General features: G+C 39.7%; 1 protein-coding gene across 1 annotated transcript in view; it reads right to left on the reverse strand.

The window, feature by feature from the left end:
- Nucleotides 1-2,084: 2,084 nt before the first annotated feature.
- ATP8A1 (ATPase phospholipid transporting 8A1) overlaps nucleotides 2,085-26,298 on the reverse strand; it is a 649,985-nt gene continuing 625,771 nt past the window's right edge. Inside the window, 4 exon segments of the mRNA XM_030191344.1 lie at nucleotides 2,085-4,646; nucleotides 6,921-7,012; nucleotides 16,249-16,341; nucleotides 16,765-16,853. Of these exon segments, the coding sequence (XP_030047204.1) occupies nucleotides 4,549-4,646; nucleotides 6,921-7,012; nucleotides 16,249-16,341; nucleotides 16,765-16,853 (372 nt within the window). The 3' untranslated portion in view covers nucleotides 2,085-4,548.

The raw sequence follows: 26,298 nt of genomic DNA on the forward strand, positions 1-26,298 counted from the left end.
AGCGATGCAAAATTGAAGTGAGGGGTACAGATTCTCGCTATATTTTAAACAAGGCCGATATGCTACCAAGTAAGTGTCAGTGGTGGAGATAATCCCCCTCTGGTGGGTTACAGACAGTTAACATCCAAGCATTTACGAATATCGACTAACGTATCTGCAAACAGAACACTGTAATGCCTGCATGTAGCCTACGAAACAAGAGGGGAAAGCTGAAAGAAGTGACAAGGTTTACAAGAGCCATGCCCAAGCTCAGAATAGCCCTACCTATAAAATACTGACTGGTGCAGACAGAACAGATACATTCAATCAAAAAGCGCAGCTGCGTTCACTCAAGTAATGCAAAATGATTCAGTGTCCCAAAATAGGGAAAGCTCATACTTTCAGCAATCTACAGTTCTGCTTAATAGTTACACAAAATTGAAATGGAGTAGAGCAACAGGCAAGGCTAATCAAAAGTGACGCACATTTCATTAAGTGTAAGGGATATTATTCCTCAGCAAAACGGCACCCTAGATTTTACAAGCATGTATGAGTTTTCAGATGTCAGCTTTATCCATACATTTTACTTTTATGAAAGTAATAACTATAATAAATCATAGATGCTGTTTTTTTTAAGGTGACCAAAGGAAACCAGACTTACTAAAATTTCTTTTCAGGCGGATAAGCCTTTGGAGAACTAACTTGGTAAATTCTATTATGTTATTTCAACGACACTGCTTTAATTCAACAACAATAACAACAACAACAAAAGTTAATGTCTTTAGAGATGGAACACACAATTACTTCTACTTTTGTAATGTAAACCCCAAATCAAGAAGAATTCCTGCTTGGATACAAAAATGCTGTACTGTGGCATTAGGACTCTCATCAATACAATTAACATTGATTTGATGCAAAATAAAAACACTTACATTACAATAAAAAAATGTAAGTGAGTATATGAGCAGGAAGGCTAATACACAGTATAACTCTAACATGTGTTTGTTTTCAGGGCGATAATAGCAAAGTTTCAGCTCCTAATGAAGCGAATGCGAAACAGGGGCTCGCTGTAGAGCGAACCTACTAAGAAAGCCCGCGTAAAAAGATAAGTGCAAAAGTTGTACATTTAAAGTTTAATTACTTGCTATAAAGCAACACAAGAGGATTTTTTGACTAATGAGGATGCCCGCCTGTAACCGCATTGGTTAAACTATTAAAAACCCAGTGGCAGAGCGGAGCGGTGTGATCTAAAATTGAGAGAATTACACTGGGAATCTGAAGTCTTTTTTTTGCCTCTGTGTGTTTTTTTCATAGTCTGCATTACAGATATTAGATTTTGATTACAACAAAAAAACAAATTAGAGCCCATACTTGCCTAGCACTTTTTGACATGTACAAATGCATTTTTACACCCGATATTTACCATCCAAAATTTAGCTTCCTGGGGTATATATTTGCCTGAGGTGTGATTAAAATGATTATAGATGCAGTACATCATTATGTGGTAAAAAGAAAATATTCCCTAAATATACAGAGCATGTGTACAATTTCTCTCATTTTTTTTAAATTACTGGAACTTGGTAAGACCCCACCCTATTCTGGCAATATATGTGAACAGTTCTAAAACTGCCTATGGGATTTGATATACCGCCTTTCTGTGGTTACAATCAAAGCGGTTTACATACTGTATACAAGTACTTATTTTGTACTTTCCCAGAGTCACAAGGAGCTGCAGTGGGAATCAAACCCAGTTCCCCTGATTCTCAGGAGGCTGCATCAACCTATTAGGCTACTCCTCCAGTCAATGACTGATATCAAACAAGCAGCAGTATTCTGGCAAATATCTTGGCTAACCATCATTGGCACATCTATTCTGTGTATATGGATTTCATTAGCACAGGATTTCTTTAAAAGACATATCAAAGCCCTGACATACAAAAGCCTGCTTAACTCATTGCTCAAAGGCAGATCTTCAGATTTTTCAAACCCTCTAGAACCTGGAAGACTGTACAGTCAGTAACGTTTATAAGGTTAGTAATATAAGTAAAGCACATACATAGTTACACCACCTATGGATATAAATGACAGAAAGGCAATTAGGATCAACTTAAAAAACCCCCACTAGCGGCAGACTGTATTGACTGGCCTTCAGAAAATCTTGTTCTATTTTCCTAGATCAATATTTTTGAAAATGTCAATACTTCTATTCTTTCTGTTTAAAAGGGGCATTTTAGCCTTTAATGGTGTGTTGGAATGGCCAAAAACTCTTATGATGGACTGGTTTAATAGCTATCAGCTGCTCATTGTATTCATTGTTTCCTGAATAAATATCTAACTTACTGTTTTATACTTTGTAGTAATTGTGGCTTTATTAGCAGTTCTTTTTAGCAGATAAAAAGGCTGACGAGCTTCACTACTGTATCAAAACTTAAGGTATACTGGATGCTTCACGCAGAGAAGTAGAGTGGTAATGCTAACGTATCTCATATCCCACAGAAATGTATCTCAAGGTACCAGCTTCTAGGGAAAGATTAAGTAGAAATGCCTTTCCGTGTCACTATCACTATCCAATATAAAATGAGCAGCAGACGGGTGCCAAACCCTTCTTGTGCACAGTTAAGAGCTGCCTCATATTTGTATCACAAGTTACCTTTGCCCAGTAGAGAAGACACTGGTTTATACTAGCTGCATGAGCAGAACTAAACAGTAAGACTGAGGGCAGGGGGTCCTGTGAGATATGAGGGTTCAAATCAACACCAAGTATTCCTTTGACAAAGTCACTTTTTTAAAAATATATATTTAATTACATGCAGTAGATATGAATTTGTTTTAGTAACGATGAAGCACTGAGTTTTATTTGACATAACTAGTGTTAATGCCAACTTGTTAAAAGACAAACTGAGTGGTCTCAAAGTTGTTGTGGTGTCTGCTGTGATATGCTTAGGTGAATAGATTTTTTTGTATACTGGTGGTTCTCCATCATTACCAAAAACTAAACATTTAAGATAATTAATATTCAGGACAAGACTAAAAATTCTTCACCATTATAAAAGTGGTTCTTAGGTAAAATGACGATGATTTATGGCGTATACCAGCATATTATAAAAGGATGCCAGCTGTGTAAGTAGAATCACATTAAAAATAAATATGAAATAGTTTTATTTCTGCATAGATATTCTGGAGGAAAGCAAAAGAAATCACTGCTCCTTTATACTGAATTGCCAGTGAGTACATGATTTTTGTGAAATAGGTAAACCACTATCCTAGATTTTAAAATGGGGTTTCAACTATGCATTTGAACTTTTTTTGGATGTTGTCTTTGAAAAAACCTTCATGCTGCTCTTACATAACAGAATGGAAAGTTGGAGGGCTGTGCTTTTGTTTTGGATCTGGGACATTTATTGAGATCACAAAGAAAAAGAGAACAGAATTAGAACGAACAGGAAAGGTTGGAAAGGACTTAAAGGTTATACTGTATGCATGTAAGTGATAACCTTACATGAACAAAGATAGTGACTAATGGAGTTCTTGCAATTGGCTGTTCTTGTAAGGAAATTGAACTTCTGTATAGATAAATAGGCGCTTCCTTGATGAAAACCAGTATTACAAAAAATTTCTAGCTAACTGATCTAATATCTCTTACACTTAGTGTATTTGCTCAAGGGTGCAATCACAACTCAGCCCTGGGAAACTACTGAATGAGCACAGAGAAAGAATGTACACAGTAGAAGTAAATAAACTATATACAAGCAAAGAGAAACAAAACTGGATGTTTGCAAATGAAAACACAGCACACTGCAGGGGAAGGCATCAGCTCTAAGCAGGCACTTTGAATTTACACATCTTTTAAGGGATCAGAAGAACCAGGACCACAAAGAAAAGCATGTATAAGGCCAGAGATGGAGCATGTCATGAATTAAAAATATGTTCCATAAGAGCAATCTGAATTAGATTCATAACACTGCCTTCTTGCTCTTTCACAAGTATGGAGAATCAAGCATCGGATCCCAGGAATGAGACTGAAAATTAATTTCCTCATTTAGATCTATTTGCAGACAAGTGAGGAAATGAGAATACTTCTAAATTTCTTTGGCAAACATTTATTTTATACCTCTAAAACATTTTTTTACTTAATTCTTAAGCAGTGAGGGGAGTTCATTTCCTAACATTTCTGGTTTTGAAATGTCATTGAAACCCAAGATTTTTGCTTGCAATTCATGAAACATATTTAGTATTCAACATTTGCAACTGATTTTGCTGAAAGGCAATCATGCTACTTGCTTGTCTTGGAAATTATGGTACATGATTAAGTCTAAAACAGCCTCCTTGCCAATTAGAAATTGTACGAGCTACATGGTAAAGTTTGATCTCTCTTTAATAAAGAACAAAGAAATATTTGTTAAAAAGTTGAAGTGGTTTGTTACAGTACAGTTGCACAGTATTAATGTCATTACAATGAGACAGTACTTTGTCCACAGATGCTTGAGAATCTCCAAGATAAGATTTGTCTATAAAACCTAGCAGAGATCTAACAATTTGTCTAACTAAAGTACTGTGGTTTGTCTTTCTTCACCATTCGTCTGGTCTCTGCTTTGTGGTGTCATATGCTCTGATCACTTCAGACTGTGAAACAATTCCATTTTCATCTTGAGAGAATGCATATCCATCTAGAGAAGCAAAACAGGAAAAGCATTAATGATTAGCATTCAAATTACCATTAGGACTGAATTCTTAAACTGGGCTTAAACCTTTATAGTAAAGGACTGCATAAATTAGAGACACCAGGGAGTTGTAACACCCAAGTTATTGCTTCTGTATTTGTGAGGTCAAGAAAGGCTCCGCGCAGTGTTACACATTCCTGGAAGTTAGGCCACATACCCCACTGAAAACGTTCACCTTTTGATCACAGCATTACTTTGGATGCTAGGAGTAAACACACTGCTTGAATTTAAGCACTGCACATATACAGCATGGTTTTCTTAAGGGACATGAAAACTTGGTAGGACAGCATCAAAGTTTATGTTGAACACATTGCTCTTCAGCTAATGAAAGGTGACAAAAAATAATGGTGAAAATGAATGAAAAGATCTCGAGAGCAGAATGTGATAATGAGTGGAATGGAACAGGTGGATGTGAAGCGTCTGTTCACGCTTTCCAAAAATACTAGGACTAGGGGGCATGCGATGAAACTACAGGGTAGTAAATTTAAAAAAATCGGAGAAAATATTTCTTCATCCAACGCATAATTAAACTCTGGAATTCATTGCCAAAGAACATGGTAAAGGCGGTTAGCTTAGCAGAGTTTAAAAAGGGGTTAGACGGTTTCCTAAAGGACAAGTCCATAAATTACTACTAATGGACTTGGGAAAAATCCACAATCCAGGAATAACATGTATAGAATGTTTGTACGTTTGGGAAGCTTGCCAGGTGCCCTTGGCCTGGATTGGCCGCTGTCGTGGACAGGATGCTGGGCTCAATGGACCCTTGGTCTTTTCCCAGTGTGGTATTACTTATGTACTTATAACCCATCATCAACCCCCACATTCTATATATCGCACTGAGATTTCTACGTGGAAATTGAGGTGTATTCCATAACAGTACGCATGTTAATTGGTTAACAAGCCAAGCGGTGCTAATTGCCAATTAAGCAATTAGTAACACTAAATGGCATTAACTATAATTTATGCGCAGAACTGTCTAGGCATATTCTATAATGTGCAGCACGTAAATTCTAAGTCACATAGTTGAAGAGGGGGTATGGTCATGGGTGTGGTGTGGGTGTTTCTAAAATCTATGCATGTTCTAGATTACACCCAGTCTGTGCCTAATTTAGGCGTCGGCATGTATACCAGGTTTTACTTGGCTTAACTGTCTGCGACTAAATTTAATCACTCGTATGGGTGGTTGGTGTATTCTATAAACTGTGCAGAAATGTAGGCTTATTCTATAAAGTACGCCTAAATTGAGGCATACTTTATAGAATGCGCTTAGGCAAATTTCATTTTGGCACTGAATTTTTAGGCGTGATATATAAAATCTAGTCCTATATGCCTATATGCATAAATAAGGAGAATGGATTTTTGATTTAGCACAATGCGATTTATACTCGGGTATAATAGGTATTTTCCTGTCCCTGGATGGCTAACAATCTAAGGATCCCTTTTACTAAACTCAGTGTGCGCTAACGGATATTAGCATATGCTAAGTGTCACGTGGCCCACAGGTATAAAATAGGAAACACAGCATTTAATGTGTGCTAAATGTCCTTTAGCGCACACTAAGTTTTAGTAAAAGGGCTCAAATTTGTAACTGAAGAAATGGGGGTTAAATGACTTGTCTAACATCACGATGAGCTGCAGTAAACTGGTTCTCCGTCCACTCCTCTAACCTTTAGGCTACAACATTATAGACCTACTTAAGAACAGGGCAGAATATACTATAAGATAACTAAAAGATAACTCATATTTTGGAGTATTACTTACAGTGTTCCCTGGGTTCAGAAAAAGTTTGTTTACCTTGTTTTCCTTTCAACCATTTTTGCCTAAGCGAACCACACAGTGCAGGACACCAAATTATGAGAAATGAAAGCAGCAAATAATTTGCAAGGTTTGAAACACGCAGATTACACAAGTAGTTACTGAACCAGTGCCCAGATTTCAAAAGGATTCTACTCCCTTCTGTTTTCATGCAGTAAATTTTACAAAAACAAACATAAAAAATACAAACACCTCCCCCCACCCCACAAAATAAACTAAAACTAAAAACAAACAAACAAAACACTCTTCTTTTAGGCAAGAGATGCATCTGACAGATGGTCTGGTGCATGTTTCTCAAGTGTTAGGACTCTGAAGGGCACTGGGTTCAGCCTGGTCAAAATGTATTGCAAAAAACACGATGAATTATTTCTGTTACTATCTAAGGTAGTAATAGAAAACACTTACGGAGCAGGTTCTGCTGTATAGATTCTGAGCGGTACAAATTCACAGTGCTCTTCTTAAAGACATTCTTCAGTAGCTGAGCTCTTTCAGTTAAACTACAAAGGAAAGCATAAATTCTGTGACATTTATTTATTTTATTTATTGGGATTTATTTACCGCCTTTTGGAAGGAATTCACTCAAGGCGGTGTACAGTAAGAATAGAACATGAGCAATGGGTAATTACAGACATAAGTCATTATACCAATTACAGATTATAGTTTGAACCCTAGGGCATTTTAATAGGATTTTATAAATTTAACCAAAATCTACTACCTAAGAGAAGTGTTTAATTAGAGAGTTGGCTATGATCTCTCCTCTATATGCAACATTTGCAGTGAGTGTGTGCACCAGCATACCTTATGCCACAGCATTCACACGGGGAAACACATTATCAAGGTGTTTGGGATTTAGTTCATGCCTTTCTCAGTAGTTCAAGGTGAGTTATATGAAAGTACAAAGGGTATTTTTCCTGTCCCAGGAGGCTTATAATTACTGGGTTCCTCTCCACAAAAGTGGAGCTAAGGAGGAGGCTGGGACCTACAGGCTGGTTTATACCTGGAGAGTTCAGTGACTTGCCCAAGATCACAAGAAGCCACAGTGGGATTTGAACCTAGTTTCCCTGGCTCTCAGCCTGCTGTTAGCTCATGCCTTTACAGTGGTAGTTCAAAGCAAGTAATACGCCCTCCAAGGAAACGCCTACTGTACTGGAAAGCAATCTAAGTTTATACCTAGGCAATGGAGAGTTGAGTGGTTTTGTCCAAGGACACAAAGAGTCAGTGAGATCTGAATTCTAGTCTCACTGGTAAGTGGAGTAGCCTTCAAATGTAACATTCAAACTTTGTACCTTAGGGCCCTGTTTAATAAGGTGCGCTAGCATTTTTAGTGCATGCTAAAAATTAGCGCTTGCTGTGTAGATGCCCATAGGAATATGTGGCAAGATCTAGACAGTTGCGCAGGAAGCATTTCTACTGACGAAGGTTAGGGTTATACTTGGTGCATTTGTTTTCTAAAATTTCCCTACATATGTTTAATAAGTATGTTTGCTATGAGCCTGCCCATCTGGAAAATGTTCTGTCAGATAGGAAAACTTAATTCTCTATTTTTCTTTTCTCTGTGAAGGGGGTGGGGGAGTATCACTGGCTATAATTATTTTATAATTACTATATGGCTTAGTAATAAGCAAGATGTTTCTGCATTTTCTTTTGATCTAAGTTTTCTGATTAAGTAGGCTCACTTTTGCTCAGTAATGTGAGCTTGTTGAAATTATTGGGAATAATTCCTTTGATATTGTTTTTCTTTAATTATTATACTGGTACTGTAATCCCCTTTTTCTACGGCATGTATTCAAATATAAAAATTGTAAATCTTAATAAAAAAAATTAAAACCCCTGGAGCTTCGGGATTGATTTTTCTTCTTTAGGCCATACTCTATAACAGGCTGAGCAGAACGAATTAAAGTCTGATGGCATTATATCTTAGTTTGATTTCACACAGTTTACAAAATGTTACTGGGTGTGCTAGAATTTTGGCAGGCTCCCAATGCCAACACACCAAACCCAGAAACATCAGAAGCCAAGCACATGAAATATCAGCATATTTATTTCCGTTTACACTGAACAAGGATCAGTAGTTCAGTATATACAGAAAACTCATGTTTGTAGAGATATCTGGTGTGTCTGGTGTGCCTGATATTCGGTTTTCTGGATAACATGATGCTTAGCACCATAAGAACAGGTCTTCAGTGTAAATGAAGCTGAGTTGCATAGTATCTGTGGCATACTACTGTTTGGCTGAAGGCCCTTTGCTTTCAGCCATGTGTACAACTTTAGTTCTTGGCAGCATTTTATGCTATTAACTAGTAAAAAAGGCCCATTTCTGACACAAATGATACGGGCACTAGCAAGGTTTTCCTTGGCTCCCCTGTAGCCACCCATGTCTAGCAACCCTCCTCTCCCCCTGCAGTCACCCATGTCCAGCGACCCTCCTCTCCCCCTGCGCCCACTGCAGCCACCCATGTCCAGCGAACTTCCTCTCTCCCCTGCCCCCCCTGCAGCCACCGATTTCCAGCAACCCTCCTATCTCCCCTGCCCCCCTCCAGCCACCCATATCCAGCGACCCTTCTCTGGACATGGATCAGTGTGAGGCATGTTTTTTTTCCCCCTGGGTTCTGAAGTTGGCATCATAATGGCTACGGTGATGTCAGCCTGATCTACGGAGCCTAGCAGACCAACTCGGAATGAGCCACGGTCCCAGGCAAGTCAGAACGTTGGAGGTGAGAATTATTATATAGGACAGTGTTATGCTTTATGGCACTGAGAGTAGTCTCACATTTGTTTTTCATGCAGGACTGCAAAGTGAATCAAAGTTAAGAGAGAACACTTTGAGAGAAATAACAGGAAGAGTTATAAATACAAAATCCATGAACATTTGCAGTTTGTAGTTTGTTATTATGGATGATCCATTGCACCAATGACACGGAGGTAGGGTATTATTATGGATTAAGAACTGGTTGAAAGATAGGAAGCAGAGAGTAGGATTGCGTGGCCAGTATTCTCAGTGGAGGAGGGTAGTTAGTGGGGTCCCGCAGGGGTCTGTGCTGGGTCCGTTGCTTTTTAATGTATTTATAAATGACCTAGAGATGGGAATAACTAGTGAGGTAATTAAATTCACCGATGACACAAAATTATTCAGGGTCGTCAAGTCGCAGGAGGAATGTGAACGATTACAGGAGGACCTTGCGAGACTGGGAGAATGGGCGTGCAAGTGGCAGATGAAGTTCAATGTTGACAAGTGCAAAGTGATGCATGTGGGTAAGAGGAACCCGAATTATAGCTACGTCTTGCAAGGTTCCGCGTTAGGAGTTACGGATCAAGAAAGGGATCTGGGTGTCGTCGTCGATGATACGCTGAAACCTTCTGCTCAGTGTGCTGCTGCGGCTAGGAAAGCAAATAGAATGTTGGGTGTTATTAGGAAGGGTATGGAGTCCAGGTGTGCGGATGTTATAATGCCGTTGTATCGCTCCATGGTGCGACCGCACCTGGAGTATTGTGTTCAGTACTGGTCTCCGTATCTCAAAAAAGATATAGTAGAATTGGAAAAGGTACAGTGAAGGGCGACAAAAATGATAGTGGGGATGGGACGACTTTCCTATGAAGAGAGGCTGAGAAGGCTAGGGCTTTTCAGCTTGGAGAAGAGACGGCTGAGGGGAGATATGATAGAAGTGTATAAAATAATGAGTGGAATGGATCGGGTGGATGTGAAGCGACTGTTCACGCTATCCAAAAATACTAGGACTAGAGGGCATGAGTTGAAGCTACAGTGTGGTAAATTTAAAACGAATCGGAGAAAATTTTTCTTCACCCAACGTGTAATTAGACTCTGGAATTCGTTGCCGGAGAACGTGGTACGGGCGGTTAGCTTGACGGAGTTTAAAAAGGGGTTAGATAGATTCCTAAAGGACAAGTCCATAGACCGCTATTAAATGGACTTGGAAAAATTCCGCATTTTTAGGTATAACTTGTCTGGAATATTTTTACGTTTGGGGAGCGTGCCAGGTGCCCTTGACCTGGATTGGCCACTGTCGGTGACAGGATGCTGGGCTAGATGGACCTTTGGTCTTTCCCAGTATGGCACTACTTATGTACTTATGTACTTATATGTAAAGCTATCTTGCTGAAAAGATACAAGCTTCATACGCAAGCTGATAAAGACATCTAATTAGTTGAGGCCGCCTTCAGAATACAGGCCAAACTATATCAAAGCCCTTATGCAGATCTTTCCCAAGTGCTAAGGCCATTTTTACCATTTTGTATTAATGGCCACCCATTAATAAGGTTATTAGGGTGTGGCAATTAAAAACAGATTAGCATGTGAGCCCTTACCGCTACCCATTTTGTAGGTGATAATCACAAGCTAATCGGTTAGCATGTGGAAATGAAGCTATGCTAACTTATTAGTGCAGAATACACCCACTCTCTGCCTTAGACACTCCCCCACCATGAATAAATAAATGTTATCTTTTAGCAAATGGATAGTGTATGTATATATTGAAATTACCCTCAGCATGCCCCATGGTATGCCATTTTTTTTTTGCTGCGGAAAGCATGTGTTAGTGTTTACCACAGCTTTGTAAAAGGACCCCTAAATAAATACTACAAAACTCGCATCTATCAAATCCAAAAGTCTAATAGATAAATAAAATAGCTATTAAACCTAGACTGTAAATAGCTCAAATTCTATTAAGTACATTAAATCTGGATCCCTAGTGTGAAGTATAAAGGAAGGAGAGATATTAAAGCCTGCCCAGTAGAGACATCCATCAAAGTTGTTAAATCAGGGATACTAAACAACAGAAAGTGCAGAAAACCTTCATTCTGTCTTTCAAAGAGTTTAGTTCTCATATTTGATATACTGCCCTTAGTTTTGAGGTGTCAGAGTAGGTTAAAAAACAAGTATAAAAACTAGAAAGAGCAAAAAGGTAGGAAGGAGAAATTTAAAAAAATTCTAAAGAGAAAAAGAAATAATATAACCAAGGGCTTTGGTGTAGAACAAGGTTTTGAGGCCACGCTTAACTTGCAGTAAGAGAACTCAGCTTGCAGATAAGCAAGGGAAAGGAAAAAGAAAGCAGAGCATCGAGTAACCTCATCTTGTGTTGTGTGTGTGTGTGGATAACCAACATTTTCACACTCAGGTCGAGGGGATCTGGTGGAATATAGAGGGATAAGGCGGTTAAATACAACATTAAGCCAATGAAAAATACCTTAAGGGTAAGTAGTACAATTTTAAAAGAAATCCTATACATAACTGGGAGCCAGTTTTCCTTGGCCATAAGTGTGCTCATATGATCAAATTTCTAAGTATAATGAAGCATTTTTACAGTAGTTATTTTGAATAGCTTGCAGTATCCTCCGAGACTTTTGAGTAATACCACTGAAAAGAACATTGCCATAATCTAAGAAATTCATGGCATGTAACAGAACATGGAAAGCATTGAAGTCCAAAAAAGGGCAAAGGGAACGCAGATGGCAGAGGGTACAGAAACTGGACCGTACTATAGCTCAGATAAGTTGAAAGGAAGACTAGTATCAAAATGGCAGCCTAGATCTTGAGAAAGTCCACCTGGGGGACTGTGGTCCCCTTAGTAGAAGATGATAAAAATTGTGCTTAACATTTCCTTGGATTGAATTTTAAAATCTGTTATCCTCTAGCCACTGTGCTATGTTATCTAGGCAGTTATTAAATGCAACATAGGGTACATTGAATCTACTGAATAGAGCAACTGAGTATCATCTGCATAACAATATCCTGCAATGCCACATGATTATATTAAGGTAGTAGGAGACTGAGAAAAACATTGAAAAGAATGGGATCCAATAGAGAGCCTTATGAGACACTGTACCAAAAAGAGGAAGGGGACAAGAATTCTAAATTAAGATCACTCAATAGTATCTGTTTGAGAGGTAGAGAGCAGACCACTGCAGCACATAAGCTTGAAGTCCAATATCATTCAAACACTCTGGAAGCTGAACATGGTGAACAACATCAATTGCAGAAGAAATAACGAGGAAGATCAGGATGACTTTTGACCTGCCATCCAGAGCACTAAGTCTCCTTTCTTGAGAAAACTAGCACTTGCACACAAGGCAACAGGCAGGGCTTTAGCACAGAAACTGTTTTGGTCTCCCTATTAAGTGATATCAGGCGTGGTCTAACTGCACACGTTCAGAACATTTTACAGCTATTTATGTACCAACCAGAAAGTACAGATTTCCCCGAAAGTAAATATTTAACATTGGCTATCTTTTTAAAGGCAAAAACAATTTTCTTGAATCAATCATGTAATTACAGACTGCATACTGACAGGACATTGCAAAACAAATCTGATCTTTGTCTATGAAGTTTCTCTAAATCTGACAAGTCCGTTTATAAACAGCCACTTAAGTCATAAACCTTGGAGCTGGGACCCATTCACCACCAAGCCCCCCCCTCCCCCCCATCCCATCTTCCCCCTTTTTCCTTCACCGTAATAACTTTCTTGAAACCATTGTTGGGAAAACTTAGGCCGCAGCTTACTTTATTAACAATTCAAATTAGTTAACTTGTACAACTTATCACCCCCCCCTCACCCGAGCTACGTGGGTCCGGCCATGCCATAAGCCTGGACCCCCCCTCCCATCCGCCGATCGCCCTGTCAGCAAATCGGCATTCTCGTCTAAGCCCCGCCCTCGCAGCAGGGGCCGACTCTGTGTGGACCTCCACACTTGTCTCCCGGGTCACCCGACCCGCCTTTCATGCTCCGGCTCAGCCCCCCCATGAGCCATGTCTTTTGTAGCTCGGGTTTTCGTTCTTTATTTTTGCCGCTGCGACATCACCTGCTCCACCTGAAAAACACAAAAACACACACGTCCTCCTACAGCACATCCCCCTCCCCCATTTCAACTGAGGGCGGGTGGGTGGGAAACAGCCTCCGCGGATCACCAGCACCCTGGAGTCCGATGTCTCCCTCCTCCCTTTATGTCCTCGCCCAGCCCCGCCCCCTGCTACCTTCCCAGCCAATCAGCAGCCTGCTCTGCCCCAGCACCAGAGTGCATTGTTTGCCCAGCCAATCTGAGCAGGCTGCTCCCTTACATGACCCCTCTCTCTCCCAGCATGCCCCTCGCTGGCTCGAACGGGCCCAGCCCTCGTTTAAATGGGCCCTTCGAGACCAGCTCTCGGGCCTCTCATTTTGACTGCAATGGGAAACGTGCTGTTACCAGCTACGATTTTACAGCTATCCATTACATGCATGTATGTTGTTGGTAATCTAACAATTCTTTCATCAACTGGATTAACTGGTGGTGATTATCAGTTTGCCATTATGTCCTTTGCTTGTTGGCGGTACTTACTGCTAGATAATAATCCTGTTTAAATGCAGCACTCTGCTCCTGGGTTTTAGTAAGTTTTCTTGTGAACTATAAACTAACCAGCACATTTTTAACCTTTAATAAAGTGTTTGAATACAGATGACAAAAAACTAGCCTCACAATATTATATAACAATATCCCATCTTTGATGATAACCCCTCCCCCCCACACAGCTATTTCTATGTCGTCTCCAGGTCTACTACATACCAGAACCTCCTTATGGGGTCTTTCAGTACTCTGGAAACTTTCTGTTACATAGTAACATAGTAGATGACAGCAGAAAAAGACCTGCATGGTCCATCCAGTCTGCCCAACAAGATAAACTCATATGTGTTTACCTTACCTTGATTTGTACCTGCCTTTTTCAGGGCACAGACCGTACAAGTCTGCCTAGCAGTATTTCCCGCCTCCCAACCACCAGTCCCGCCTCCCATCACCGGCTCTGGCACAGACCGTATGCCCTCCACTATCCTCGCCTCCCAACCACCAACCTCTCTTCCCCCACCTGCTCCGCCACTCATAGGATTCAGAAGTTATACTAGAACGCAAGACCTGCAACTTAACTCCAATACAATAAAGGAAACAACAAATTCATAAAAATCAGTTTCTGAATTGGGAAGAGCAACATAATATATCCATCTCTGAATGTTGCTTTACTTTACTTCTTATGAGTTGCAATTATTCCCATATGAGTTTAATGTGACTTACAATAAGATGTCAAGCAAGTATGCTCTTATCTTCAAGTTTAAATAAATAGCCACTTGTATATAAACTGGCTAGGTTCATCTTACAATAAAGCATGTAGTTTAAAATTCAAATCTGAAACACTTTTGGGCAAAGGACTCAAAATATTTTCTAAAGTCTTATACTATGTTGTTCAATGTGGTTTGAATGAAAGCATTTGGATTCAGAATGATAATCAGAAAGAGATTACATTGCCTGGAGTCAACAATTGGTGGTGAGTGTGTCGCAAGTTCACACTTTCTTTACAAAAGGTAATCATTTCATTTCAACAGTTTTAGTCTTCATTTTTTCACTCCCTTGCTTCTTAAATGTCAGGAGATGGGTTTCTGCTAAAACATAGATGTACTTGTGCTCTAAAGGCCCAATGATCAAAGCTTCAGCGCTGTTCAGCACAGAACTGGAAAAATACCGCCCGATCAGTGTATCTGAAGTACTTCCTAATGTTGAATGCAAATGAGATGCAAATATAAGTGTGCTCATAGCATTGAGCATTAGGAAGGATTGTGACTAGAACATTCGCTTAAGAGCTGTGCGTCAAGCATAGCTCTTAAGTGCATTCTCAATCAAACAGGGAAAAGGAGCCTGCGGGGAGGAGTAGGGGCCGGCAGGGAGAAGAGGGTTCCATATAGTTGAAGTGGATGAAGAGGTAAAGAGAAATTGCCCTTCTCTTGTAGAGTGGCCACTTCCATGTTGCCCCTGCAGCTGCTGCTGGCACTGCCTGGACGGATTTCTGCCCTAACCCCCTTAGTCCTTTTCTTGCTAATTGCTCAGTTCTCTTCTTTCACATGTCTTCACTAACATTTCTTATTCTGCGGGTATCTGAAAGGCAAGGAATACGGCACATTCTCTAGTGTGGTGTCCATCAAGTCATCTGTACAGACACACCAGCTCCGAGATGGTGTAGGGTTTGCATCGGGAGGAGCGCCCTTCTTTGGCCTGCTGAGTACTGGGGAGGAATAGTGAATGAGCTCATCAGTATGCATTTGCATGCTCATTGTGCTATTCCTTCCTGTGCTCATTTGTTCTCATGCTCTAGGCCTCTGAACATCCTGCGCACACTCAATAACAAATCTATTACAAGTAAATGGTCACCATTAAAACTGGAAATTAAAAAATGAAAATTACTATGAAACATTCATCAGTCAAAATCATATCATACACACACAGGTGAAGAATTTGAATCAGTTCCATTGATGCCTGGCCATTATTTTAAAGCTATCCCTGCTAGCTCCAATTTATTTTTTTTTAAATCTCTATATAACAAATTCTATTCCACAAATATTAAAGCAATTTGTAAGAAGCTATTTAGATACTGTATAAATTCATAGGAGGCAGACCTTTTTCATTAGAAAAAAAGTTCTGAAGCAAGATGAGCGTGAAAGGAGGTAGACTCAGGAGTAACTTAAGGAAATAGTTCTTTATAGAAAGGGTAGTGAATGCATGGAATAGCCTTTCATTGGAGGGAAGGACAATATAAGAATTCAAGGAGGCATGAGGCAGGTATAGAGAAACCCTGAAGGAGAGGAACTGATAATAATTATAATTATTACATAACTGAAAAGGCTGGGCAGACTGGATAGTCATTTGGTCTTTATCTGCTGCCATTTTCTGTTTCTTTAATTGTACAAATAGGTGCTTATCTTACCTTTTACCATGCACAACAGCCCCTGGATCTTGAGACTTTGCTTCCAGCTCCTGCACTTCATCCACTAATGTCTTAAAAGCAGTTTTCTTGACCCTGCATTTAAATATCCTTTGAGATTTACTTGCCGTAATATTAAAGACCACAAATCTACATAAAAACAATGAGCCTCTCTAGCTGTGATTTCAGTTTTAAAAAACATTATACAGTATTATAGAAAGCTGCATTTCAACAGGTTGCATCATTCATTAGGAATAATATCATGACTGGTATTTATCCAGACTAATATGGAAACTTTGTGAAATATAATATACAGCTAGTTTAATACTCATCGTACTAAAATATGGGAAATCAATGAACAAGGTTTATTTGGATTGCATGAAGAGTCTGATAGCTCTTTCGGTTCAAGTTTGGTTATAAACTTAATACCTTGCGTAAGGTCACATTTTCCTATCTTTTATAGTATTACAATAATAATCATTATTATTAGTCCTTTGCATAGAACTACTCAGTACTCACACTTTGTATACTACATCAAACAGCAAAGATGTCACAGGAATGAACAAGAGGCCCGTCCAGAAGAGCCCTGAGCTGAACATCATATCTGCCTGTGTAGATAAATCAGAAATAACTTTTTACTTACACAAAGACAAATTAAAATTTGCCTGTTTCTGCAACTGCTTAACTTAAAGTATTCAATCAGCATATAAACCGGGAAGTTCACAGTGCTTAATAAGTGAAGTACTCAGTGCCAGAAAAAAATTATAAAGGGGTAATTTGGTAATACAAAAATGACAGAGGCAGGTAGCACCTTATAGACTAACCAGTTTACTCAAGTTGAGGTTTTGAGGAACATTATCCACTTGGTCAGATGCATGAAGTTTAATTCTGGAGTGAATAAATACATGAAGATACTTAGGGGTGGGGGATACAGAACATAGAAAAGGCATTGAAAAGTGCAGGGCAGCATGCTGAAAGTCAGTGAAAATAGCTGATATAAGCTTTCCTTTTCCATTAACCAGTGAAAAGTCTGAAGAACTTTAGAGTTTTCTTATTCATGATACACTTAAAAAATTGAAAGCACAATTTGGAAAATATTTGTTCTGAAAGAGAATTAAATAAAACCTTAAAAAACTGCATAAATTAAAATCTTTATATTAAAAGTCTGAAACTGTTTGCTAGCTCTTTATAAAGAAAATTGGCATGTGCTTTATTATATTAGTTATAAGCATGCAGAGAGTGCACGATTTCTTTTGCCATCTCTTTTTGCTAAACTTGTTTCAATAGCACACCTGCATCATTCAAAACCAATGCAAATTATGCTCCGTAAGGTTATATTTGGATAAAATCCATTAAAATAACTGTAACTAGCCTTTGTACAAACTGCCAAGTATCTACATCAGAGGCACAACAGTTACAGAGATAATAATCATGTGATTAATAAATCTGCTGTCAGTTATTTTCAATTACAGTACTAAAAAGGTCTCTGTAATGTAAATCAAACCACAGAAATATTATAACTCAGTTCTGTTGATCTGGGTTAACAAAAAATAACATCCTCTACAACAGCTTTGCAGAAATTCATCACTAAAATCAGAAAATGTGCGGGATCTTAGATGTTAAATGAGTATTTTAAGATGTTTGGAATTTTATGTTTATTAAATTGATGCTACTATTCTTTTAAATAGTTCCTTCCTTGACTTATTAGAAGAAAATACAAAAAGACAAAATGATTAAGGCTGGTGAAGATGTTATTGCCACTGAAGTTGCTCTCTTGGAAAAGCCACAAGTTGTTAAGAGTTTAGTTGCAAACTGTAATATATATAGGTGCCAGCATTTTATATACCAGCACTGAAGCATTCAGATGTTACTCTGAATAGAATGAAGTCATAAGGAGGGAGTCATTTTGGTTGTAAATATTTTTTCAAGGCGTTTAAATATTTTTCAGTAACTTTATGGCTTAAAATTTAAATCTGCACATTAAATAGCCGTTAAGTTTCTTAATATTTAATAGATAACACCTACACTTGTATTCTGCAATATCAGGAACAGACTTCATACTCAGAAACAGGCTTAAAATTCAACCATGTGTAATTAAACTTTTAAAATATTTTAGATAAATGACATTACATAAGCATATTAACTAAAACACAGGCTTAAGGCAATACTGCTTGGTCCCTGAGCTACTTTGATTCAACTCTTTTAATAAATGTATATTTTTAGGGGTGACAACATAAAAGAAAATAAAAACAAAAATATAAAGCAACCCTTGGTTCAGCCATCTTGCATGAGATTTGTGCTGGTGAATCAGAGCAAAAGTGATAATGTAGCTCTTAGGATGTTAATTCTTACTATTGTAATGCTAACCAAGAACTAAGCAACAACTGGCATCTACTATTCACTCCATCAGCCTTTAGCTTTACAAATGAACAACATGAATTGGGAGGAAAAAAGTTTTTCTGAGTCATATTTGAAAGCCTGTCAGATTTTTTTCTTTTGCACAGTTAATCCAAACCTAGAAGATTTAAAGCTGACATTCGCATTAGAGACAGAGGCCTTCTTTGTATTTTCTTCTTTTTTTTCGGATGAAGAGGAAAAAATAAAATCCCCACAGAGGTATTTCCTTCCTTTCTGTACAAGAAAGCTCCCCTTCACTCTGTAGAAACCATTTTTGTTTCTAACTTTTCACATCTCTCTATATACAGGCAGGTCATCTGGGAAATGGCAAACCAATCCTTCTCAGACAATGGCAGAAACAGGAGCAGCCTGTTCTGCGGATGGACTCTAGCTGCCTCTGTTTGTGGTTTGCAAATTGTTTCTAATGTGTGAGATTTGTAGTCTATGCCAAGTTCTTTTTTTTTCTCCTTTTAGGGCACATGAAATCAAATGGAAGCTGCCTGTCACAGTAGTTCTCAGAGGCCTAAGGAAAAGGATATAAACTGGAGGGCTAAGAGGCTCTAGAGGAAAGAAGCCTGTTGTCTGTGTTGGCGGCTACTTGCCCAATAATAAATTTAGGGGTCCTTTTACTAAAGTGCACTTACTGTGCCTTTAACAGCAAACATTAAATGCACTAATGGGCCCTTTTACAATGGTGCGGGAGGGCCTACACATGTACAGTACGCTCCAAATCAGCATTACTGCCCAGCCAGCATGTGAGCTAGGCGGTAATTCTGAATTTGGAGCGCGCCAAATCCCACGGTAGAAAATAATTTTCTATTTTCTACCGCAGGCCGCTTACTAGGTGGGAAATAGCAGTTGGCACGCGCTGCATGTTTACCACGTGGGTAGTGAGTGAGACCTTACCTCTAGGTCAATGGGTAGCTGTAATGTCTCAGGCTGAAAATGGATGCGTACTGGTTTCAATTTTAGCGCATATCCATTTTTTGGCCCCTAGACACGGTAAAAAATGGCCCAACATGTGCCCAAAAGATGCGGTCACACTACCGCAGGCCACTTTTTACCAGGCTTAGTAAAAGGTCCCCTAAGTGCAAAGGCTGTGCAGTAATTATTGGAGAAGAGCCCAGCATGTCCTCTGCAGTTACTCCACTGAAATGTTCTATTGCCATGCATTAATACTTTGTGGAGAGCGTGGATAAATCTTTTGCCTCCTTTTAAGGAGGTGGGATGTACACACTTATTTACATGAACTGCCCAAGTGACAGTTTATGGTAAGTACTGTGCAGTCCATACCCATTCTCCGCCAATAGCCTACCCAGTTCCTGTCCCCTAACACAGCATGTAGGTTAATGTGTGAACTTGCGCACGCTGTCATGCCACTGTGGTTAACAGTTACCACACTCATGCAGTAAAACTGCATAATGCACTTTAGTAAATGGGCCCCCTTAGGGCACAAATTTCATTAATTATATTAGCCAGTAAAGGGATCTCACATAATCTTTGCACATTTAGGGGGGGGGGGGATTCTATATACAGTGCCTAAAAAAAAAAAATTGGCGCTGAAATCAGTGCTAAGTGTATTCTATAATCGGCACCTAGATTTAGGTGCCAATTATAGAATACACTTAGTTGATATTTCAGTGCCTAAATCTATGCATATCCATTTACACCAACGAAAATGTGGCATAAATCCTGGCTTGTAGATTTAGGCACACTGGGCCATATTCTATAGGTAGGCACATAAATTTCAAAATGCCCACGAAATGCCCATTTCCCTACCTATAGCAATGCCCCTTTTTGCCTGTGCGCATTACAAGTTCAGCGCACACTCAGGCATATTTTCAAAGCACTTTGGGAGGCTAAGTTCCATAGGTTTCTATGGAACTTTGGGAGGCTAAGTGCTTTGAAAATATGCCTAATCGTTATATAATACACTTAGCGAGTGTTGCACCTAAATTCTAATCAGTGCCAATTAGTTCTCATTATTTACTTATTTATAACATTTATAACCCACATTTCCCCACCCACTGGCAGGCTTAATGAGCTAACATCAGTCAGCAGACAAACATTAAAGTACAGTAAAGTGGATGGTGAGTAATTACAGGGGTTAAGAAAAAGAGGAATGGGTAATAGAGTTCATAAGGTCTATACATTATTGCTTGTTAAGTGCTGTTATCAGTACTCATTAGTTTATTAAGCCAATTGAGTTGCACGCATTGTTATAGAATCCGCGCCAAAGTCTAGGCGCGTTATATAGAATTCCATTATAGGGTAGTTTTAGAATAAGGCATTTATTTTATACCTAGGTGCCCTTATAAAATAGTTTCAGGCAATGACCCCCAGTAGTGTGCAAATTCTCTCACACAAATTTATACCTGATTCCAATGCAAACACACATTTATTTTACAAAATAAGTATTTATATTGCAACTCTGCCTCGGCTCCACTCCCAGGGCCATCATTTACTAAGTTGTGCAAATTTGGCACAATCTTATGATGCACACTCTTTTTACATGGGTATATGTGGGCACAATTTTGTAACAGCCATATTCAGTATAAAAAACATGCTTTCCATTACTCATTCATACTTGGAATACTCATGTAAAAGTTGCTCTATTTCTGTAAATGTTTTCTGTTTGGTAATATGCTAAGGGCCCTTTTTACTAAGCCACGTTGTAGGTGCGCAAACGTTTTAGCACGTACTAATGATAGAGACATCCATTACATTTCTATGGGTGTTTCTATCGTTAGAGTGCGCTAAAAAGTTTGCGCACCTACAGCGCAGCTTAATAAACAGGGTCCTCAAGGGTTCTTTTACTAAGGTGTGCTCAAAAATGGCCTGTGCTGGTATAGACGCATATATTGGATGTGTTCAGGTCCATTTTTCAGCGTACCTACAAAAAAGGCCATTTTTGACTGAAAATGGACGTGCGGCAAAATAAAAATTGGCACGGATTCATTTTGGGTCTGAGAACTTATCGTCACCCACTGACTTTGCGGTAAGGTCTCACGCATTAACTGGGTAGTAATTGTCAGCGTGTGTACACCGCCAATTACTGACCGGTTAGCACCACGCGGTAGACAATTAAAAATATTTTCTGCCATGCGTATCGGACGTGCGTAAAAAATGGAATTACCACCCTAGGCTATTGGTAGCCAGGTGGTAGTTACAAACTGACACACGTTGGACACACGTAGGCACTTATGCACCTTCTTAAAAGGGCCCTAAGTTTCATTCACAAATAAAACACTGAAGCAGAATTAAGCAAAAGCAAACCTCAATCATGTTCTTTGTATTTTCTCAAGGGACAGACCTTTTTCACAATAAGACATTGGGGAATACATTTAAAAGCCCTGAATGTATCAGGGACACTGTTACATTGTCACTGATTTCTTGGGCATCTTTTATTGCAATTTGATCTCAGCCCAATAAATTATTTCTTGAGCAATACTTTTCAGCAAATCTCTAAATTAAAGCTCCAGTTTAGAAACACATTTCAAATGAAAACAAATGAAAGTTTACTACAATGGCGTAGCCAGACCTGAGATTTTGGGTGGGCCCAGAGCTAACATGGGTGGGCACGCACTGTCTATATAAGTATGAGTAGTGTCTCTTGGGATCCTACAAAATAATACCTTAGAATTCACTTGATGATGGATTTCTGAGTAGTTGCCCAACAGCTGCCCTGCATCAGTATAACCACATACATACTTAATGGAAAAATTTATATTTTTAAATATAATTACATTATCCCACAATCTCCCCACTGCAAAATGCTATACACAAACTTGTGCAAAAACACACTCATTCATATCCTTACTAAACCATAACAGCACTAATTCCAAGGACAGGATGAGCTACAACTTTATGCTTGAAAACGCAGAACTGTAATTACACTAGGCTCTAAAACACCAATACTACTTCGTGAAAAAAAAAGCAAAACAAAAAGGGCTGCAAATACTACACGCTAGCAGAATACTGCACCTTGATCACACATGAAAAACACATGACACAACAGACATGACACGAGGAACTAGAAATAAAAAAATATGAAGGCAAAATACTGAACTGGAAAGTTAACTCAAGAAGTCAGACTCAGCATGCAATACCAGAAAAAAATTGAAACTTACATGCAAAATATCACAGATGCACATTTCCAAAAGCTGACATATTCCAATTAATAAATTCTGAATAAAATACTTTTTTTCTACCTTTGTTGTCTGATCTATTCGCTTTGGTCCCAGTGTCTTCTGTTTTATGCAGTGTCTTCTATCCATTTGATATTTTTTCTCTCACCATGACCACCATCCTCCTGTGTCCTTATGTGTCCTGTCTACCATCTGTAGTCATGTCCCTATCCTTCCTCGAGTTTCAGTATCTGCCCTCAACATGTTCCCAGCCAGCCCTTAAACTCAGCAGTTTCCCCTCCATCCATATCCAGCATTTCTCCTCACTTCCCTCCATCCATGTGCATCTACTTCCTTTGTCTTCCCTCCCCTCCATCCATGCCCAGCATTTCTCATCTCTCCCTTTCCCTCCATCCATGTGCATCTCCTTCCTTTGTCTTTCTTCCCTTCATTCTTGTCCAACCTCTCTTACCTGCCCTCCACTCCCATCCATGTCCAGCATTTCTCCTTTCTTCCCTCCCCTCCATCCATGTGCACCTCCTTCCTGACTTCTCTCCCCTCCCTCCATCCATTCGTCCAGCAACTCTCCATTCTCCCCTGCCCTCTCCTCCATCCACCCATATCCAGCAAATGTCCTCTCTCCCCTGACCTCCCCTCCATCCATCCATGTCCAGCAATTCTCCTCCTTCCCCTGCCTTCCGCTCCATGTCCAGCAACTTTCCATTCTCCCCTGCCCTCTTCTCCATCCATCCATCTTCAGCAAATGTCCTCTCTCCCCTTTCCCCTCCATCCATTCATGTCCAGCAACTCTCCATTCTCCCCTGCCCTCTCCTCCATCCATCCATCTCCAGCAAATTTCCTCTCTCCCCTTTCCCCTCCATCCATCCATGTCCAGCAAGTCTCCTCCTTCCCCTGCCCTCCGCTCCATCCAGCATCTCTCCATTCTCCCCTGTCCTCTCCTCCATCCATCTCCAGCAAATTTCCTCTCTCCCCTTTCCCCTCCATCCATCCCTGTTGTCCAGCAATTCTCCTCTCTCCCCTGCCCATCCTGTTTCTGTCCATCCCCTTCCCCCTTCTATCCAGCGTCTCCCCCCCTCCCCCTTCGCAGCATCTCCCAGCCATCTGTAAAGAATGACAACGTGGATGCAGCAGCTCACAGGTTTGCTTGCTGTGTTTTAAGTGAATGGCAATGGCTGCGCGGGGGAGTGGAAACAGTGATTTCAAATGTCTTCCTTACTTACAGTGGACGAGATAGGCTGGCTCACTTCCATTCCACTCCCGAAGTTGCAGCGATGAACGGGCGGGCAGGCGGCGGTAGTAAAAGCAACAAGGAGGCAGGTTCGACTCCGTCTTTCACTTCCCTGCCCTCTCAGCGTCCCGCCTGCACGAAAGGAAATGACGTCAGAGGAAGGCGGGACGCAGAGGGCAGGGAAGCGAAAGACGAAGTCGAACCTGCCTCCTTGTTGCTTTTACTACCGCAGCGCTGCCCGCCTGTTCATCGCTGCGACTTCGGGTAAAAGTCGCCGTTCCAGTCGTCGTTTGGGTGGGCCTGAGCCGAGATTGGGTGGGCCTGGGCCCATCCAGGCCCACCTGTAGCTACGCCCCTGGTTTACTAGGGGGCTCATTTTCAAAGCACTTAGACTTACAAAGTTCCATAGGTTACTATGAAACTTTGTAAGTCTAAGTGCTTTGAAAATACGCCTCTATATGTATTAAAACATTTATCACCTGCCTCATTACTAAAATTCAAGGTGAGGTACAAAGAAACACACACTATAATCATAAATATTTTCAATAACACAATAAATACAACTCTTACATAAATAGCTACAAAATAATACACTCCACAAAATCATAAAAACACCCTATACATGAAATGCACTTCACATGCATACTGAAAAAATTAAGCCTTAAGTCCTTTATGGAATGTCACCACATTCTGAATTGAGCACAGCCAAAAGGAACAACATGCCATAAAGAAGGGGGTATACAATGAAAATACCCACATTCATGCTACATGCCGTTTTCCAGCTACCAATGGGACAACAAAAGTATCAGACAAGCAAGAACGTATGGGAAGAAGCGGAGAAAATGGATACAACACAGAAAAGGGATATAAGAGTAAGCAATATTGCTCTAATTTAAAAACAAAAAGCAAAACCTATTATTTAACTGAAAACTCTATCAGAAGCCAATGCAAGTGAGATAAAGAGGAGTCACGTTCATAAACTGAGGTTGGCAAAGCAATAACAATATACGGAAATATGTTCCATTGGGTTCTGCATGTGCTAGTCAGTTGGAGAAGCTGAAAACTTGCTTGATAACAATTAAAATTGGATGGTTTTGAATAGGTTACTGTTGAAGCCTTCAAAGACTGAACTTTGGTGAATTCACAGTTACAATTCCAGTAATCTTCGGTCCTAGCTTATTTTTGGTTGAATCAGTCATAACAGCGAAAGATCAAGTGTGTAGCTTAGGAGTAGAACTGGACACTGGCTTGGTATTCGTTCCAACACCTACAGAAGGTGATCTCTCCACAGGAGAAACAAAAGACAAATATACGAACAGTGGATCCAAAAGAAGTCCTTTCACAAATGGTGTTTCCCAAACAAGGTCTTTATTTTATTGATTTAAATAAAGACCTTGTTTGGGAAATACTATTGGTATTTGTTCATACTTTGTCCAGGCTGATTAGCGAAATAGTTTTATGCCTACATTGCCAGCTAAAAGATAGTTACAGCGGATACAAAATGGCACTGCAAGGTTTTTGAGGAACTCAGGGCCGTGTAATCACATTACACCAATTCTTGTTGCTTTACATGGTCTCTGCTTGTTGAGAAATGTCTTAAGTTATTGGTTCTTGCTTTTAAGATTTTTCATGGGGTTGCTACTAGATATTTCTGAATAAGGTTTCGACTTACGTGCCTAGTCGTCCCTTGCATTCACAAGGAGAAAGACATTTTTACACTCCTCTACCTAGACCATTACACCTTGAATAATATTCTTATTGTTTTCTCTTGCAATAAAATCCCATCTTTTAACAGATCGAAGGATGATCTTCTGGGATTCCAGAAAGCTGTTAGAATGTAATTGATTAACTGAAAATTGTAAGAATTCCAGTTCTGTTTTTGTTTTGTTTTTAATGTTTGATTTTTACTGTGTTGTTTTAATTGATTTTGGGGTTTTTTTTGTAATCTGTTCTGAGGTTTACTGGATGGACAAGCTAAATATCAAATTAAATAAACAAATAACCTAGCAGAAGTATTCTATGTCAAGTGGATTGCATTTAATAGAGACATCAGGAAATCCTGGCAAACATTACAATAACCAAAACAGGGCAGAATCAGTGTCTGATGAACAGCATGAAAAATCACTACAGAGCCCTTTTACTAAAGAGTGGAAAAGGTAGCACGGGTTTTGCATGCAGCAAATTGTGTCTACCGCCGGGTTCGCCCAGGAGCCTGGTGGCAGTCCTTCCTTTGCCACTTCCGGTGCTAGAAAATATATTTTTATTTGTTAGCACTGGGGG

The sequence above is a fragment of the Microcaecilia unicolor genome, chromosome 2, assembly GCF_901765095.1.
Source record: "Microcaecilia unicolor chromosome 2, aMicUni1.1, whole genome shotgun sequence".
NCBI lineage: Eukaryota > Metazoa > Chordata > Amphibia > Gymnophiona > Siphonopidae > Microcaecilia > Microcaecilia unicolor.